General features: G+C 44.4%; 2 protein-coding genes across 3 annotated transcripts in view; one reads left to right on the top strand and one right to left on the bottom strand.

Moving 5' to 3' along the window:
- Positions 1–157: 157 nt before the first annotated feature.
- Positions 158–11,974, top strand: FAM228A (family with sequence similarity 228 member A; the record flags this gene model as incomplete). Its single annotated transcript, XM_079721311.1, is given in 9 exon segments — positions 158–247; positions 2,043–2,111; positions 3,110–3,258; positions 3,260–3,299; positions 5,245–5,325; positions 6,663–6,750; positions 6,869–7,025; positions 9,944–10,088; positions 11,733–11,974. Coding segments are annotated over 9 exon segments (993 nt in total). The 3' UTR covers positions 11,907–11,974.
- A 2,615-nt stretch (positions 11,975–14,589) lies between these two features.
- Positions 14,590–18,046, bottom strand: part of ITSN2 (intersectin 2) — a gene marked incomplete at its 3' end in the record, with an annotated part of 138,247 nt that continues 134,790 nt past the window's right edge. For both annotated transcript variants that reach the window (XM_079721309.1, XM_079721310.1), the window contains 3 exons: positions 15,882–15,965; positions 15,259–15,432; positions 14,590–14,747 (listed from right to left, as the gene is read on the bottom strand). In XM_079721309.1, the coding sequence (XP_079577435.1) occupies positions 14,590–14,747; positions 15,259–15,432; positions 15,882–15,965 (416 nt within the window). The remainder of the gene's footprint in view (positions 14,748–15,258; positions 15,433–15,881; positions 15,966–18,046) is intronic.

Raw genomic sequence — 18,046 nt, 5'->3', positions numbered from 1 at the left:
CCCTGAGGATTTATTTTTTGTTTGTGTTACTTACCGAGTCTACTAAGTGGCAGAGCAAGGATACACTGCTTTCTGAATTCGAAAGGCCTCACTTTTTCAACTGTAATCACCTATCTCCTCAATTTACTCTTTCTTCCTTTTGGGGATTCTATTACTTATGGCTGACACGAAAATGTCCAACTATGATAAACATTTTGGGCCAGAACAATTAAAGTGGCCAGAACCCGAGTCAGTTGCTTTGATGGAGGTAAAATAATGTGGCATTTGGGGGCCACCTTTGGGTGGTGGGACATAAATCCCTTGATATTAGGATCTATTGTGTCTTAATCACAGTTGTTTTCCCCAGAACTAGAACAGCGCCTGGCATAGACATGGCTCTCAAAGAATTTGCTGAATGGGAATGGCCAGGGATCGCATTTGGCCCAGGGTGGTTGTAGTGTTTCCCGTGGTCACCGCAGCGTCAGGACAGCAACAGGGCGGGCTGTGGGTAAACAGCAGTCCCTGAGCTGCCCTGCGGGAGAGGTGGGGGAAGCCAGGTCTGGGCTTGCCAGTTAATTCTTGATACTCCAGGGTCTGGTAAAGCAATGATTTTCTCATAAAGTTTAATTATTTTATAGAGAGAAGCTCTTGGATATTTCTTCTATTTTACCCCTTTTACTGTGGTGGCAGTAAGAGTGGTGAGAGAATGTGTGTGAGTGCGCGTGCGTGTGTGCGTGCGCGCGCACACAGAAAGATGGATTTCAAAAGTGCTGCTGAAATCATTAACATCTTCCTTATATTTTCTGACAAAATCACCGAGAAGGAGCTATCAAAAACTATTTCCTTAAACGAAGAAAAGGTGGTTCAAAAATCTGATATACAACCAATAGTGTGTATAACATTTGCTAATAATGTTAATAGGATGGCTAAAAAAATGTGATTTCTCAAGATGATTGTCAGTGTATGTTTCTGCTTCAGGTAAATAGATTTATTCTAAATTTGTGTTGTATTAGGGGAAAACATTTAATTGTTTTACATGATTTTTCAATTTCCATCTTAAAATAAGTGTAAGAAGGCTTTATTTTAAAGCAAGAGTCTGTTTATATTATCAAGAGGGTTGTATTTTGGAGAAGACCCTAGTTGGCTGTCTGAATATCATTTTAGATTTCATGTGAAGCTGTTAAATATACCAGTAAAAATACAACTCTCCGTTTTGAGATTTCTCTTATTCACAGATTTGGTATTTGAGTTTGAGGTTTAGTTTATTTTGATGCACTCGTTGTGGCAGAACTGAAAGATGAGCCAGAGATTGAATAACATAGTTTTAAGAACCTGTATCACTTTACACTAGATAATTCTTTTAGGTAACAGGATTTCTCTTCCAGATGCTGAATTTTTATTGCCTTTCCACTTGTCCCTACTTAGTTCTATGAAAGTAAAAGCTGGAAGATCAGTTCATAGTGATCCAAATGAAAAGCCCTAAAGTAAGGATTTAAGTGCATCAGCTTTACCCAAGCTCATAATGGAAACAGCAAGTCCCTAGATGTAAGACCATCTTGGTCCTCAGCCAGGAGTTCCCAGCTAATTGGCTCTGGACCCGTTGAACTAAATCAAACTTTTGTAGTTTTGACTTATAAATAGGTTTTAACTTATAAAGAGACCTAGCAGAAGTCGAAACTTCAAGGGCTTTTAAAACACACCTACAGACTGCCTATAAAGAGGCTTCATTTTATAGAGGATCCCTTTAATTAGTAAGCTTTCTTGGTACTTTAAAAATAATGGTGTGATGTAAGGGATTTGATTCAAAATAATCTGGGTGGGGGGCAGGGGAGTGAGTAGGCATTTGGATGAAATAAGATCGACTCTGAGTTGATCATTGTTGAACCTGGGTGATGGGTTCATGGAGAATTGTGTTTGAAAATTTCCGTAATAAAAAGTTACAAAATATGTTTTGAGGTACAGATGTTAGATTTACACTCAAACTATTGGTAAAATACACTGTATTTTGTCACTGGTTTGTTTCTTCAGGATCTAAATGCTAATATTTAATTCTGTAATTTTAGGCATTGGCTAGAGAAGACATTGATGAAGCTGTGTATGTGATATTATTTAGAGAAAATTATGTTGCGAAAGTAAGAGTTGGCTACAGAGAGTGGATTCCAAGTGTGTTCTAGGTAAGCAAGAGTGATACAGAGCAGTGTGGCCAAGAGGATGTTACCATGTCAGATTCATTTTTCTGGGAGAATGAACCTCCTCTGAATCACCCATTCATACTACCTAGATCTGAGATTGTGCCATCTCCTTGCAGAATCGCTAAGAGGTTGGGAGTCCTAGATCTATCCTTAAGGGATCTGAGAGATTGTTCTAACTGCTCCCCGTCTTTGTCCTGGTACTGAGTAGAAATTCTTCCTAAAATTTACCTCTCTCTCATATGTTCCCACATCACAGTGGGAATATGTAAAGCCATGAGAGATGAATTAGTATTTAAGGATAATGACCCATCAGTACTGATCGTCACTATGGAATTAATAAATTTAAGTAGGTTTTCATCTCAATGAGAGGGATTGAAATTTGGTGTATAATACGTTAACATTTGTACTGTGACTTATAATTTATAAAGGAAGTTTACATATATTCTCATTTGAGCATCAAAAGAGGTAGGTGGGTTTACCCTCCTTTATAAAAGAGTCAGAGAGAGGTGCTGACGCAAGTCTAGTGCTCTTTTTCTTCTACCACTTTTATCACAGTCTTTACTGATGATGAAGGCTGGAGACATGGAATGGTGACCAGGGAATGCTTTGAATTCTTAAAAAGAAGCAGGAGTTTTCTGAGTTAGGAGTGGTTTGGTTGTGGTTTAATCTGGAGGCACAGTTGTGGTGTAGAACTGTTCATGGGTTCTTTTTTTTTTTTTTTTTTTTTTTTTCCATGGGTTCTTTCTGCTCTGTGCTCTCAGGTTCTCTTTCTGAAATTTATACTGTTCGTCACATATCTTATTCTATGACTTTGCAGCCTGAATGTGCTGAGAGCTTCGGAGTGGGAACAAGTGTCCCCCCCACCACCGCTTATTCAAATGAAAATAAATGGAAAACTTCTTAATAATTTGTTTTCCTTGTTTGTATCACTTCCTTAGAGATTGGATACGTATTTTCAGCATCTGGATGTTTTTAAGGAAAGAAGAAAAGAGTTGTTACATAAAAAATGGACTGAAAATGTTGCAAAGCCTCTTCAGCAGAGAATTCTGGAAAAAGTAATTTCATATAAAGGGTTGGAAAAAACAAAACGAGAATTCTGAATATTTTTTAAAGCACACAAATAAAACGGTATGAGAATTTTTTTTTTTTTGGCAGCTTTAGAATCACTGGAACATGGGGTTTTTTTTAAATTTATTTAATTTATTTATTTTGGCCATGCCACAAGACATTTAGTATGTGGGATCTTAGTTTCCCAGCTAGGGATGGAACCCGTGTCCCCTGCAGTGGAAGTGCGGAGTCTTCACCACTGGACCACCAGGGAAATCCCATGAGAGTTTTTTTTTAATGAAGCATTATTTGAAAAGTTGGGTCAGCATTTTTATTTATGCAAAGAGTCTCAAATTTATTTTTGTATCTAAGATGAAATCATGGAACTATAATACAACCTACTGCATTTTTAAACCTGAAATTCCAGGTCGAGGGAATAGAAGTGTTGATTTGGAACTAGATTTATCAGGAATGATTTTAGGTAAATGTTAATAGAATAACAGTGGCTTAAACCATAAGAACATTTATTGGTTAATAAGAAATAGAGGGATAGGTGGTCTCATGGTGGGTTCTGGCGGCATAACAATGTCATGCATTAATTATCCAGGTTTTTTCCTGTTGTTCTATTCTGCTATCCTGAATATTTTCAGTTTATGCCCGTCACCCTCACATTTGAAAGCACATTTGGTTGCTTACAGCTCCAGGTATTAGGTCTGTGTTCAAGGCAGGAAGAAAGGGTGAGAAATGATGCCAGGGGGTCCTTTTCTTACACCTCATCTCATCCTTTGATCAGGAAGCAAAAAGAGTCCCCAGAAGCTCCTAGCAGATTTCCCCTCAGGTCTCATTGGCCATAACTGGGTCACACCCCAAGTCCTAGCTAAAAGCAGAGCCAGGAAAGAGTGTGTGCCTTTCCAATCTCTCTAATAGGTTGTGGGCAAAGGAGAAGCGGTTTCCATGGCTGTTGAGTTAGCCAACCATTAGGTGAAGGGATCACCAGTTTATACCCTCTGTTATTCAGTTTGGTTTTACAAAACAAGAACAAAATTTTGGCTTCTTCTATGGAAGATTTTTCTATTTTAACTTTGAGATCAGGACCCTCTTTTGACATTAAGGCCCACCTAAATTTCCAGGTATTTAGCAGAGATCTAGAGTGGTTTGACTGGACTGTTAGAGCATTTAGGTATATTTACTGAGCAAAATTTCTGGATGTGTATGTTAACTACTTCCCTAAATGCCCTAAGAGACAGAGCTCAAGGTTGAATCCAGGTCACTTTGAAACCAAAGTGCAACGTCTTACCAGTATGCCCAGAAGTGTGATCACACAAGTGTAGGATGGGGAAGCCATGCCTTAGAAAAGCCATGTGTTGAAGTCCAAGTGATTTAAAATGACAGTAAATTCAATGTGAGTCAGCCATGTGAGCTGGCTTCCAAGAAACCATCTGAGCTCTTAGGCTGTATCGAGAGGCGGTGCTTCGAGTGGGAAGCATCAGGCCCAACCTGTCCACCTGGGGATAGTCACCAGTTACAGAACCTTTAGAAGAGGGTGGAGCTGGACAACACTTCACAGGAGGAAAAGTGGAAAGAAATACAGCATATTTAGCCCAAGGCAGAGATGATACAAGGGGAAGTGAAACCTTTAAGTACATATTGTAAAAGGCTGACATGTGGATGAAGAGTAGTTGTGTTTTGTGTTGCTCCACGGGGAGAACTGGCAGTGACAAGGCAGACTTCAGCTCTGTTTTAAGGACAAGCTTTCTGGTGGTTAGAATGACCAAGAGAGTACCTGCCTAATGGAGCAGAAGGTTCTCAAACAAGGCTAGTGGACGACTTGAGACTAAAGCTGGATGATTACTTCTCCCAGAAGGTGGTAGACTCTCACTGCAATCTCAATTACTTCTGAGGTTTCTTCCAACCCTTTGAATCTATGATTTTATATAAGAAATGGAATAAAGTATTTGGCTTTTTTGAATCTTGCAAAAACACGTTTAAATGCAATGCTTTGCTCTTAAGTGTATTTTTTTTAAAGGAAATTATATTTGGAGACTTCTATGATCCTGAAGTATACAATCCTTTCTATATGACAAAAAAGGACTCAAATTATGGAAAGGTAAATAAGTTTCTTACGTTTATCTATTTATTCTTAGAAGCTCTGGGGTTGGGGAAAACCTGGTCATTTTAGAAGTCTCAGTTATTCTGCATTCATTTAAAAAAAATTCACAAAAGCATTTCCTCTGAGTTTTAGATTAGGAACGCAAAGTAATTTCGACTACTTGGGAATTGACATCGTGAAAAAGGCACTTGCATGTGTGTGATAATTCGTCCATTCATTCATTCATCCATCCACTCACATTCAGCAAACTGGAAGCCCAGGAGGTAGGGGAAGATAAGTGGACAGTGAGTGTGACGAGAGTGTCACAGAACCAGCGCAGGGAGAGCTCCTTTCTAGGAGAGGTGAAAGGAGGGATGCAAGAAAGGCTGCCCAGGGAGCCAGTAGTTGAACTTGTAATGAGTCTTCACATTTTAAACCGACAATATAGGCGTTAAATTTTTGAGATGTAGGTTTCAGGTTTTTTACTCCTGTGTAGCAAAAGTGACCATCTGATAATAACTATTCATTAAAAAAATGTGTGTGGCTCTGAAGAGAAAAGTGGTTTATTTTGCTTCTCCCGAAAACCAAGGCAGATCATGGTTGTGAAGATAGGAAGGTTCTTTTGGCTCTGGGGGACTCACTGTATTGTGTTGGGCAATCATTATGCTGTCTCCTCATTCAGTGGATGTTGTCCTTGCAAATAGCATTGGGTCAAGGTCAAGTGTGTGGGGAAGTAAACAAGGGGAAATAGTCCCTCTGTCTAAAGCCTATACTTAGGAGGGGGGAGGAGAAAATCACCTTCCTCCACGACCTCTGTAGCTGGTCCCTGACCCTCAGCACACTGATGTTCTCCTGCCCCGCGGTTCTCACGGGCCCTTAGAGACCAGTGGTCAGCCCCCAAGGGGGCGCTCTTCCTCCCAAGCCGGCTTAGGGCTCTGCCTTGTGCTCCTAAAGCACCCGAGCCGATGCCTCTCATGACAAGGTGGTCGTTGTCTATGACTTGTCTGTTCTAGACTGAGAGATCCCCAAGGACAGGACCTTGCTGGGATGCAGCACGCGGTGGCATTAGCAGATATTTGTTGACTGATGCAGTGATACTGTAGAACTCTGAACAGGAGTATGTGTCTTCTCTTTGGGTGGCCCTTGCTCCATTCAGCCACTTAAGGCTCAGTGAAATATCCTAGTGTGAGGCAGGTGGCATTTACGCTTCCCTTGCTCTGTATGTATGACATTATTCCTGGGCCCTTATTCTCAACCGAGTTGGTATAGAGTAAGGCCACACTCGAATGCTCAGACAGATTTAAAATGCTTAATACAAACTGTACTTGGGTCCTCAAAGAGTCATTTTCTCGCAGGTTATGGTCCCACCGTTCTGTGATCCTCTGTTTAGAAGACAGCAAGAGTTGGATGAAGAGCGGAGGGCTGTTTTTCAGTATAAGACGGGTACTTTGTGATCATGGGGCTTTGTCTTTAGAGACTTCAATTGTCAAGTGATTTCCTACCCCAAGAGTGACTGGAGTTGACTTTAAGAGTGTTGATTTAGATTTTTATCTTCCTGTAGGAAAACGATGTACCTTAAAAGAATTTAAAGAACTAGAGAAGGCCAGGCAGTATGCCAGATTGCCCCAGCTGACTTTCAGTCTCCACAGAGTGGTTCCAAAAGAGCAGCCCAAAGCTTCTGCAAGGCCTGTGGGAAGCAAAACTCATAGCAAATGCAGGTAAAGGTCTTTTTGCTGTGTCTATAGTTTTGCCTTTTACAGAATGTCATATAGTTGGAATCACACAGTATGTAGCCTTTTCAAGATTTTACTTTCATTCTTAAAGGCTGTTCTCACAGGATTAAGAATGTTAGGTTGGCAGATATTTTCTTTCAACACATATTATATCCCCCTGTCTTTTGCTCTTTCAATTGCCCATCCTACTGTTGTTCCTTTGAAGATAATTATCTTTTTCTCTGGATGCCTTTAAGATTTTCTTGTTGTCTTTGATTTTAGTAGTTTTCCATGATGTCTCTAGATGTGGATTTCTTTTTATTTATCCTACTCAGGATTCATGGGTCTTTTTGTATCTGTAAAGTGATATCTTCAATCAGTTCTGGGAAGTTCTCATTCATTTTCTCTTTGATTGTTACCTCTGCCATATTCTCTCTCTACTTTCTTTCTGGTACTCCAGTTAAACATATTTTAGATTTTCTCATTGTACTCACTGTCTCTTACCCTTTCTTGTGTATTTCCCATCCTTTTTGTTGTCCCATATTTGATACTAGGTATTTTTACTAATTATCTCTTCAGTTGTGTCTAATAATCTGTTGTTAAACCCACCCACTGAGTTCTTATTTTCAATGGTTTTATTTTTATAGTTCTAGCATTTTATTTGGTTCTTTTTCAGATGGGTTTTGGGGAAGGCTGTCTATACTCAGGGCCTGGGGGGACCTATTTCAAGTGCCCTGGCTTGACTCCCCCCTCCCCAGGGTGGGGTGGTGTTCAGAACAAGGTTGACTACTCACTTTCCAGGACAGCACCAGGCCTGGGAGGATCCACCAGAGGTATGCCGGGGGCATGGAGGAGTCCAGTCCCTGCTACCTGATGTTGGCCAAAGCTCCCAGGGGACAAAGTAGCTAGAGATTGCCAGCTCATTCTGGAAGGGCTCTTTCCTCTCTGGAATTTGTTTACACTGCTGTCCAAAGACTTTAAAATATGAATTTTGTGGGGCCGGGAGGAGGTGAATTCTTTTTATTTTTCCTGTAGTTTTTGCAGCAGGAGTGTCAGTCTGTGCAGACTTATAAATTCTACAAAAAAAAAAAAAAAGAGAGAAAGAAAGAAAAAGAAAGAGAAAAAGAACAAAAAGAAAAAGTCCTGTTGTGTTTTCTTGGTGTTTCCTTTTTATCCCCCATCCTGAGTTCTGCTGGAATGAACAACACTACTTTGTTTTCTTGTGATTTGGAAGTTTTATGTTCTATTTCTGGTTTCATGGTTTCTGTATCAGTTTTAACAAATATTTTTATTTAAATGTCAATAATTATATAACTCCCCTTCCCCTAGCAAGACAAGGACTTTATATTGCTTTATTTCCTCATCTCCCTTCTCTGGCTCCTCAGCCTTTGTAGATGGTCATAGCTCCTTAACTGGCATTCTGCCCTTGGGTCTGTCTCTTCTGATGGACTCTCTACCTCTGCATCTTTTTGAAGTGATCAACCTTCCCCAACAGAAAACCCTTCAGTAGCTTCCCATAACCCTTCCAATAATGTCTAGACTCAACATAGCACATAAGGTGCCCTCTGAGCCCTGCCACCTTTTCTGGCTTCTTCTAAAAAATCCCCACTCCCTAAAGAAAAGAAATATACTAAAGCACAGAAATATCTGGGTCAAGTCAGCACTTGAGAGGATTATCACACGGTGATGTACCTCTGCTCCCCCATTTGCCTCTTGCCTCTGCAGCAAGCCCCTTGAGGGCAGGGGCTGCTAACTTACCTTGGTGCTCCCAGCACTTAGCTGGAACATTGTAGATGATGAGTAAATGCTTGTGGGAGGAATGAATGAATGAATGAAGAAAGGAAGGAAGGAAGGAACGGAGGAATGAAGGAGGAGGTGATTTCTCTAGATAGGCCTGGGCTTCCCAGGGCAGGAGAGGAGACAGCCCTGGGAAACATTCTGAGAGGACACTCCTGGAGGTGCCTCAGGTGGCTGTTCAATAAAGTAAGAAAAGGACTTAAGAGCAAGGTAGCTATGTTAGAGACAGTTTGAACAAAAAGCAGAGTCCTTCTCAAGTTAAAAAAAAAGGCAAGGGGGCCTGGGTTTGTTAGAAAGCATCAGTCTGTCATGGAAGCCACAGTCAGTATCTCCATCTGTTCAGGCTGCTATAACAGGATACGAGACTGGGTGGCTTATAAATGACAGAAATATATTTCTCTCAGTTGCGGAGGCAGGGAAGTCCAAGATCAAGGTGCCGGCAGATTCAGTGTCTGGTAAGGACCTGCTTTCTGGTTCATACTGTGGAGGGAGTGAGGGAACTCTCTTAGGCCTGTTTTATAAGGTCACTAATCCCATTTATGAGGTCTCTGCCCTCATGACCTAATCACCTCCCAAACGCCTCACCTCCTAATAACATCACACTGGGGGTTGTGTTTCAACATCTGAATTTTGGGGGGACACAAACATTTAGACCATAGCAGTCAGGAAGATAGCCAGGCCACTTGAGGGACCACGAGGCAGGTCCTTTCCTCTTTGGGACTATGTGGCATTGGTCATAGCTTCTCTTTGTGAACCTGCTTCCTTTCTCTTTCTCTGCTTTCTTGTGCATGTCCTGGAAAATGGATGCCCTCGTCCTGCCTTTCTGGACTGAGCCCTCTAAGGCTGCCTGGAGCCCCTCTGTCCCAATTACAACTCTAGGGACTGAGGCTCTGGGTCAGGTGCCTCAGCCACAGCCTGAGAAGGTCACATGACTTACTGCCTAAGAGTGGCATCAGCAGAGGTGTGGGTGGGGCAGACTGATTGACGGCCACCAAGTGATGTTTCCTCAGTCTCTCTTTTTCATAAAGTGAGTATTGAGTTCATTAACTTAATTTTCAGACAGTTATTGAATGGTACAATTCTGTTTATACTGAGTTAAGATAAATTTTTTCTACTTTTCTTCGCAGTCCTGAAAAGCTTGTCTGTGCAGAAGAGAAATATCTGCCTGATAAAGAGAAAACGACTAGTGACCTAAGTCAGACTGTTTTTGAAAGGCAGTTTTATTCCTCGAAGCTTGGCCAGGAGAGTAAAAAGCATGAAAAGAAGAGTCTGGTGAGCAGAGATCTGGGGGGAACAGGGCTCGGATGGCAGAGTTGTATAACATCCAACAGATAGCAAGCAGAGTCCAGAATCCATTGACAAATCCCTTCCTCTCAGACAGACTCCGAGGGCAGAACAGGCAGTAGTAGCCAAAGAAGGGAGTGAGACAGAGGAGGCAGAGGGAGGATTTATTTCATGCAGAAGAAGTGGTGGGGTCTCTTCTGGGCTCAGTACCGCTGCGTGGACAGGCACCCTTTAGCAGGAGAGCCTTGGGTGAAGACACTCAGAAAGGAGATTGTGGGACCCCGGACCCCACTTCTGGGGGACAGATTGTGCCCTTCATAAGGTGAGGGAAAACCTGGCCAGAGGGGATCTTCCCTCTAAGATATCCTTGGCTCTTTTTTTCTGAGTTTTTGCTCTGCTGCCATTTTCCTACCATTTACTGCTTATTACATCCAAATCAGACCAAAAATTTTGTTCTCCATAGTTTGGTCACAATAGGTGGGAATCTTTTGAAATGAAATTTATACTAAAAAAAAAATTAGGGCAAAATGATAGTTTATATATATGAAAGGCCTTTACGTGCAGGAAATTTCCATGCACAGATTTCCTACCCAGAGCTCACACCCCGGTTGGCACAGCTGACAGCTCACGGTCTATTTCCCCTTCCATCCTCTCTTCCACATCCTGTACCCTGAAGCCTGAGGGTTAGGACGCTTCCAGGGAAGGCTTCGGGCACTTGGTAGGTAGTGGGTTCCTGCCGTTCTGAGCGAACCGTAGAGTTTTGCGTCTCTCCTTTCACTCACCAGCCTGGCTCCTTCCCTCCACCACACACAAAGCGTGAGGGGCTGTCCTTTTCTCTAGCTTGAAAACCTTGTTAGATAGGTATTTTGTGACCCAACTCCTACCCAATCCTGTTGTTCTCCTGTCTGTCCCAAGAGAAACGGATGCCTCTTATGTGCTAAGTTACCTCTGATCGTAATTCTGAGAGCAGGGGGAGCCAGCCCCTCAGTCAGGTTTGAACGTGACTGTGGTCAGCCAGGCCCTTATGGTAGGGCAGCCTAACTGTTGCTCCCAAGAGATCAAAAAGTGGAGTGTGGGTTACGTACACTGGAAGTTTATTTTTTGCTCCTACAGCCGGTGGGTCAGCAGGTTGGCAGGCCGTCCCTCTTTGATGCAGTCTTTCGGGCGCCTGGCTGTAGGAACATTTCTCATCTCCAGCACCTGGCTGCCAAGCTTGCCCCAGGAACTCATTCCTGTCAACCTGAAAAGGGAAGAGGTCATGGAGGAGGTCTGCCCTGGGGGTGTAGGTGGGCCCCCAAGACCAAGTCACAAGGCGGCCCCTAACTGCAGGGGGCAGGGGGTGCTGGGAAGAGTAGTCCCTGCTGCTCAGAGCACAATGGCAGGGAGAGCTGGCATCTCATGGACAGCTGGTCATCTCTGCCACACCACAGAAAGTCAGTGCTGTGTGGAGTCCAGAGACACGGGAAGCCCTGTCTGAGAGGTGCAGACCCCAGATAGAGTGAGGGTAAGGTGAGGGGAGGGCTGGCTGGGAAGCAGCCTGGAAGATGAGTGTCAGTTGGAATCAGCCGGGAAGTTCCTCCCTGTCCCGTGAGCCCCTCTTCCCCACCCTACACTCAGCTCTTCTGTCAATAGGTTTTAGGAACCAGACGGCACAGACCCAGATCCTGGGTGGCTGGGGAAGGCCAGCAGAGGCGGAGGTCACAGCCCGTGGAGAGAAGAGTGATGACAGCAGAGGTCCTGGGGCGGCACCTGGCTGCCCCCGGAACTGTGCCCCATGAGGGGCCGTTTGTAACAGAGCTTTGCTGACCTTTACTTTGCAGTGTCTCTACAACAGTTAAAACGCTGCCAACATTTTTTCTCTCCAGAAGTGGAAAAACAGAAGAAATAGAAAGTAGAAGATCAGTTTGCTTTGCTCAGTGCAACTCAGCCTTTGCCTAAATTGAGGAATATCCAAACAGTAAGTTAATGTTTATTGAGCTCTCCTTGTGAATCAGGAACTGTGTGAGGTACTGTGTATTCAATTAAAAAATTTCCCAGCAAGGTAGTATTATCACCTCCCATTACACAAAGCTCAGAGGTTTGCTAACTCGCTCCAGGTCAGCTGCACGGTTTGAAAGTGGCGGTGTTCTCTATCCCACGTCCAGTCCCTCTGGTGCCAAAGCACATGGTCATTCACCAGGGCACTTGATCTCCTCGAAGCCACTCGGACTTTGTGATGTTAGACTGCTCAGAATTTGGGTCCCCTTTCAGAGGGTGGAGCTGTCCCGCTTGCCCGCCTGGGCACCCTGATCCTGAAGAGCACAGGAGGGGCTTGCTGGGCCCTCCTGCAGCCTCTCAGTCCTTCCCCCGGAGGGGTAAGTAGTGCAAGGTAGTCCCTTCCTCGCCCTTCAGAAAATCAGGCTCCCGTTTCTGTCAGGAGAGCATGTGATGTCTTCAGGAGCAGTGCCGTGTTCCTCCATCAAAGGGGGTGACTGGAGTTGCTGGAAGTACTGCCGTTAACTGTCCTCTGTAACTTCATAGTTGTCTGACTCACCTCTTGCAGGCTCCTCTGTCCTAAGTCCCACAAGAACGCTAACATATCTAGACATGGAGACATGGCACTAGCCACAGTTCATCCCAGTGAGGAAGTCCCACAGTCCCAGGAAAGGATTATCCAATAGCTATGGTCACAGGTAACCCCAGGACTGGTTTTAAGCCTGCCTGACCCATCACTGGCAGCTGTATGCTTTGAAAGTCAGCGGGTCAGAGGCAGACTTGTGAACACCAGCCCACACCTGCCTCCATAACCAACACAGCTCGAGTCTCAGAACCCTGTAGAAGATCAGCAGTTTGCTCAGTGCGGCTGAGCCTGAGCAGCCAGACTTTTCCTAAATTGAGCAACATTCTTAATTGTCTGGGTTCAGATATTGAGTGTCTCTTCCTTTGACACTGGGGCGTATTTCTTTTAGGTCTGTGTTTTAGCCCATCAGTGCCCAGGATCAATACCTGGAATGATGGATTTTTTTTCCTTGAATATTCTGAATTGTTTTCCAGTTTTTCTTTGTCCAGTGATTATGTTTAGGCAGAAACAGGGGCTGTGGTGGGGGGACATGTGAATCCTTCCTTATAGCTGCTAGAGGACACCTGCTCCCTGAGAAATCAGGGCTTCTGCAGCCTGTGTGATTCCTTCCAAAAGGCAGATCTTTTCCCAGTTGTACTCATTAACCCAGGGATTTAGTGTGGAAGAAAGACCTTATTTTTATCAGTGTTCAAGACAAGAGTTCACATTTCAAAGTCCAGAGGCTGAGTAAACAGCTCTGACAGGTGTGGATGTGGCTCTGACAGCATGGGGGCAGGGGAGGGAGACAGGTGCTTCTGGAGCTGGAGGGGCTGAGGGACCTGCTGATGATCTTCAATATTTGTGCATTTTCTTCACGGCTAAGTTACCCCTGAGGTGTCTACTCAGCTAGGCAAACAGAGGCACTCAAAAGGGAACACTCTGGCTCCCCCAGAGTTCATCCATTTTAGCCATCAAAGAAACCAAGCCCCAGAAACAGTAGGTAAAGTGACCAGAGTCACAGAGCAAGTCAATGGCAGTCAAGACGAGGCTCTGGGGTCTCCTGACTGGCTACTCCCCCGCCACATTCTGTCCTTGGTGTTTCTCACCGTTGCAGAAAGGAGATTTGGATTCATTACAAGCAGCCCCTGAAATTACCTTTTAAAAGCCTTTCACATAGAAAGTAAATCAGTCAGGCTTTGAAGTTACATTCATAAACATATATTTTTATTCTCTTTCTGTACATATTGGCAATGATAAAGCTTAAAGATGCATGTCCTATGACATGCAAAAACAAGGAATTTACATAAATAATTTATACTTCAGAAAATTAATGTTGAAAAATATTTTCCGCATCAGAGTTCACAGTATTTAAAGTAAATCAAGCTTTCCCCCTTAGATTTCAAACTATATTGTCTCAGCAGAGAATGATAAAATCTAATCAGGAATAAAATGATCAAGTTTCTGTTTTTATTCAGTGCACAAGTGGACACTATTTCCGTAATCAGGCTGTTCCCACGCTGAGGCTGCAGCATTTCTTCCCAGTCCTTTACCTCCTGAGTGGCTGTGACCCAGCAGAGGTCACGTGGTGTGCAATGGTTACAGCGTCACCCAAACCACCCACAGTGGACACATTCAACCAAGTGGTAACGTCTGGTGGTCTGATGCCTGATTTCCACATAATACTTTTTATAGCCCTGAAAATGGAAATCCTGGCATCTAAACACAGCCGAACATGTTAACACTAATACAAGGCACTGTGCTATGGGGTTTGGTTTATTTATAGGGAAGGTCATGTTTGCATAGATTGCTAGCGATTTTAGTGTGCAATAAAATAGAGGCCCCAGCACGCGTGGCCTTGTGATGGATGAAGCGGCGTGGCGCTCCGCCAGCTCAGGGGCAGCACCGGCTATCTTCTCCAGCCCCAGCCTAGTGGGCAGATCCCTAAGGCCCCTACAGGACAGTTTTTTGCTCAAAAAGCTGCAGGTCAAAGCGGACCCAGACCTCCCCAGTGGGGACCTCGTGCAGCAGCAGTCGGCGGGTTGTAGGGCCTTTGCTTTCCTGTTCTGTTCGAATTTTTGCCACTGGAACTTCAGTGCGACCCAGGAAATCTGGTGAATAGACAAATGAGAGTCAAAAGTCTTCTTTAAAAAACTTAAAAAACTATCACAGAAGGAGCGTCTGAAACAGGATTCATAAAACTTTCAAATTCAAAACAAGTAACTTCTTTTGGTTAATGGCTGTTGGATACTGTGAATGGATGGATGCATGCAGAACAAGGGATTTGTGTGAGGGAAACTCAAACTGCTGGGAATCCAAGCCTCTTTGGTCAGGGAATGGCTCACCCATTCAGTAGGTGCCAGGAGCACAGCGTTTCCATTAGGTAAGCAGGGGTGACTGGGGTCAAAGACCTGAAACACACCTGAGGCCACCCCCGCTTTCCCCTGAGAAGGTACCCCACCTGCAGCCACTAAGAGCTGCTGAGGACCATGGCCTGTGTCACTGCCCTTAGGTGTCTTGGGGTGAAAACAAGGCTGAGCACCCTGCTTCCAGACCCCAGATCCTAGAGTATGGGGGAAACTTCATATCCCCGCCCCCACCTCCCCCCGAGTTATACTTTACCATCTGGTGAAAACTGGTCTCTGTCGAACATGGTAAGACACAGCACATCCTGATAAAGATCCTTAATAAAGAACTGGCAGTTAAAATTCCACTTGGGATTTAGTGTGTCCTGAAGGGTTCTGGTGGTGTAGCTCTGGGAGCCCATGCTGATTTCACAGTATGGATTGCTCTTTCCTGAACAAAAACAAACCAATATACATGTGGCATGTGACAACAGGGCCTTTTTTGAGCAGAAGCAGGATCTACACAGATGTTTCTCTATAGACCATGGCCGCAGGGGTCATTGCCTGAGGGTCTGCATCTGCCTTGTGGTCTCTGTTCCCAGTGCTGATGGCATCATAAACCTGGGGAGGGACTGACTGTGTGGGCTCGAACGCCAGGGCTGCTCCCCAGGAGCATGTGTCAGTGCAGCTTGCTTCCTGCTTTCTCCACTCAGAAGCACTGAGGAAGGAGGCATCGGTATTTATTGGGAAACTAGAGTGATAATAATTTTGGTCCAGTAACCATTTTAGTGGCACTGGAAATACTGACTTTTACAAAGTGTCCCGTTATTCAATGTTCAGAAGAGTCATCAGCAAAGAGCAGGGTAGTTACCACACCAGTTGAATGAAAGAAGCATTTACCATTTGGTTTACAGGCTTTTAGTTCTGTAGCTTCAATGACATGCACCATCAGACGCCCGATGCCTGAAGACTTTTGAGAGCGAGCTACAAAAGAGGAAGACGAATGATGTGAATTTCTTCTCTGAGAATGCAGACAGCGCAGTGATGACGTTAAGCTGTAGATACTCACAGTCTTGTCTTTCTGACCAACCCCAGCACTCCACAGCCTCACGTGCCACTGAACTGGGCCTGGCAGCATCTGGCTGCTCTGTGACTTTGCCCAGGCTGTGTCGCCTGCTAGGGCACCTCGCCACCATCTCTGCCCATCAGCATCCTACACGTCCTTCAGCATGCAGGTCCAATCTCACCTCCCGGATCCCTTCCCTCCTCTGTGCGTCCCACAGCCTGCTGGGTCTGAACTTCTGTGCCAGTCCATCCCCTCTGTCAGGAGGGGCCATGGCAGAGCACAGATTGTTTATTCATCCTTGTATTAACCCCTCAACTGCCTCGCAAGTAGTAATAGTAGTAACCTCATCATACATTATATTCATTCAGCACTTAAAAGCAGCTAACATTTATTGGATACTTACTTTGTGTTAGGCATGTGATCGACTTTTACATAAGTTATAATACTTAAACTGCACATTTACAAGGTAGCTCTTTATAACTGCCATTGTCATATATGAGAAAACTGAGTCTTAGAAATGACTATAACGTGCTTATGTCACAGAGCTTCTAAATGGCAAGGTCAAAAACATCAGATACCAAAGTCTACTTTCTTTTTTTAGAATTTATTTTTAATTATTATTTTTTTTGGCTGTGCTGCGTGGCATGTGGGATCTTAGTTCCCCAACCAGGGACTGAACCCATGCCCCCTGCAGTGGAAGTGGACTGGACCACCAGGGAAGTCCTCAAAGTCTACTTTCTTAACCACTCACCATAATTCCAATTACATGTAAACACTTTAGCTTATAAACTTAAGACCTTATTCTATTTAAGGAGGCACTCAGAAACACTTTTAATATGGAGAGAAATGAGTTAGTGAACTCAGATTATCTTGGTAACTATAAAGTTAGTTAAGCAGGGTTTGCCCTTAGGGGTTTAAGAACTAACAGAAAAGCTGCTTGGTGAGCTACTGACTTTTCAAAGCTCAGGGCAAGTAGAACCTTCTCTGTGAGAAGTGGCCCACCCGCCCAGCAGGCACTGGCATTCAGTTCCCCTTGAAGGCAGGGCTGGGCCATATTCATTTTGTAGGCTCAGTTAAGCCTAGCACAGGGCCTGGCACAGAGTAAGTAAGAAATGTCTAAAGAATGCAACACGTGGAAACTGCATAACAAGATGTACAGATAATGGTGTAAAGAAAAACTTCGATTTATCTTCGACCAATTAAGAGATTATATGCTTTCTGAAAAGATTCAATCATTTTTCAATAGCATGCCTTTAAAGTACCATTAAAATAAGATTCAATTAGCAAAAGCCAATTTACCTATACCTTTCAGGAGTATGTAACAAAATAAGGGAAACCTGAATAAAAAAACAAAGAACTGCAACTCCAGCAGCCAGGAACCTAAGTGGGAGGACTGGTCAGGGAAGGGCCTCGTGCCATAGTCTGGTGGGAGACTGGAGGGTCTTAATAGGGCTGTGCCACCAGGAGAGGACAGGACTATGCAAATGGGGAAGAGAGCCATGGAGAGAACATGTGGGACTCAGCAACCGTCTAGAGATGCGGGGGGATGGGGGCGGTCAGAGCACCTTTCCAGTGTGCGCCCAAGGACAATACTACCGTCCGCTGAGATTCTCGGGAGGAGCTACTTCTGGAAGGAGGTTAGTTAATCCCACAGGAAGAGCGGTGCAGGCGTTTCTGGAGAGCAGGGGCTGCAGGGACAGCAGGCCAGCCGTGACCACTGAAGCTGGGGTGACATGAGGGGGAGAGGCTCAGAACCCCCGGGGTAGGTGGGAGGAAGCAGAGCTAGGAAGGAGATGACGAAAGAAGATCTGATGGTAGAAGGACCCTCAGGGGCGTCATGGGGTCCGGGGGAGGGAGGGGCCTCAATTTCCTGCTGTTGGGGAAAGCGAGCCGAGTTGTTGGGGGTGGTCACTGACGTCGTGTGAGCAAGCCATTCGTACAGAGTGGCGGGACAGCAAGCGGAGTGAAAGGCTCTTGAGTGTGGGGTCCCGGACCCAGT

This window comes from Hyperoodon ampullatus (assembly GCF_949752795.1).
Source record: "Hyperoodon ampullatus genome assembly, chromosome: 15".
Taxonomy (NCBI): Eukaryota; Metazoa; Chordata; class Mammalia; order Artiodactyla; family Ziphiidae; genus Hyperoodon; species Hyperoodon ampullatus.
The sequence above is the reverse complement of the archived record's forward strand: the minus strand, read 5'-3'. Positions and strand labels throughout refer to the sequence as shown.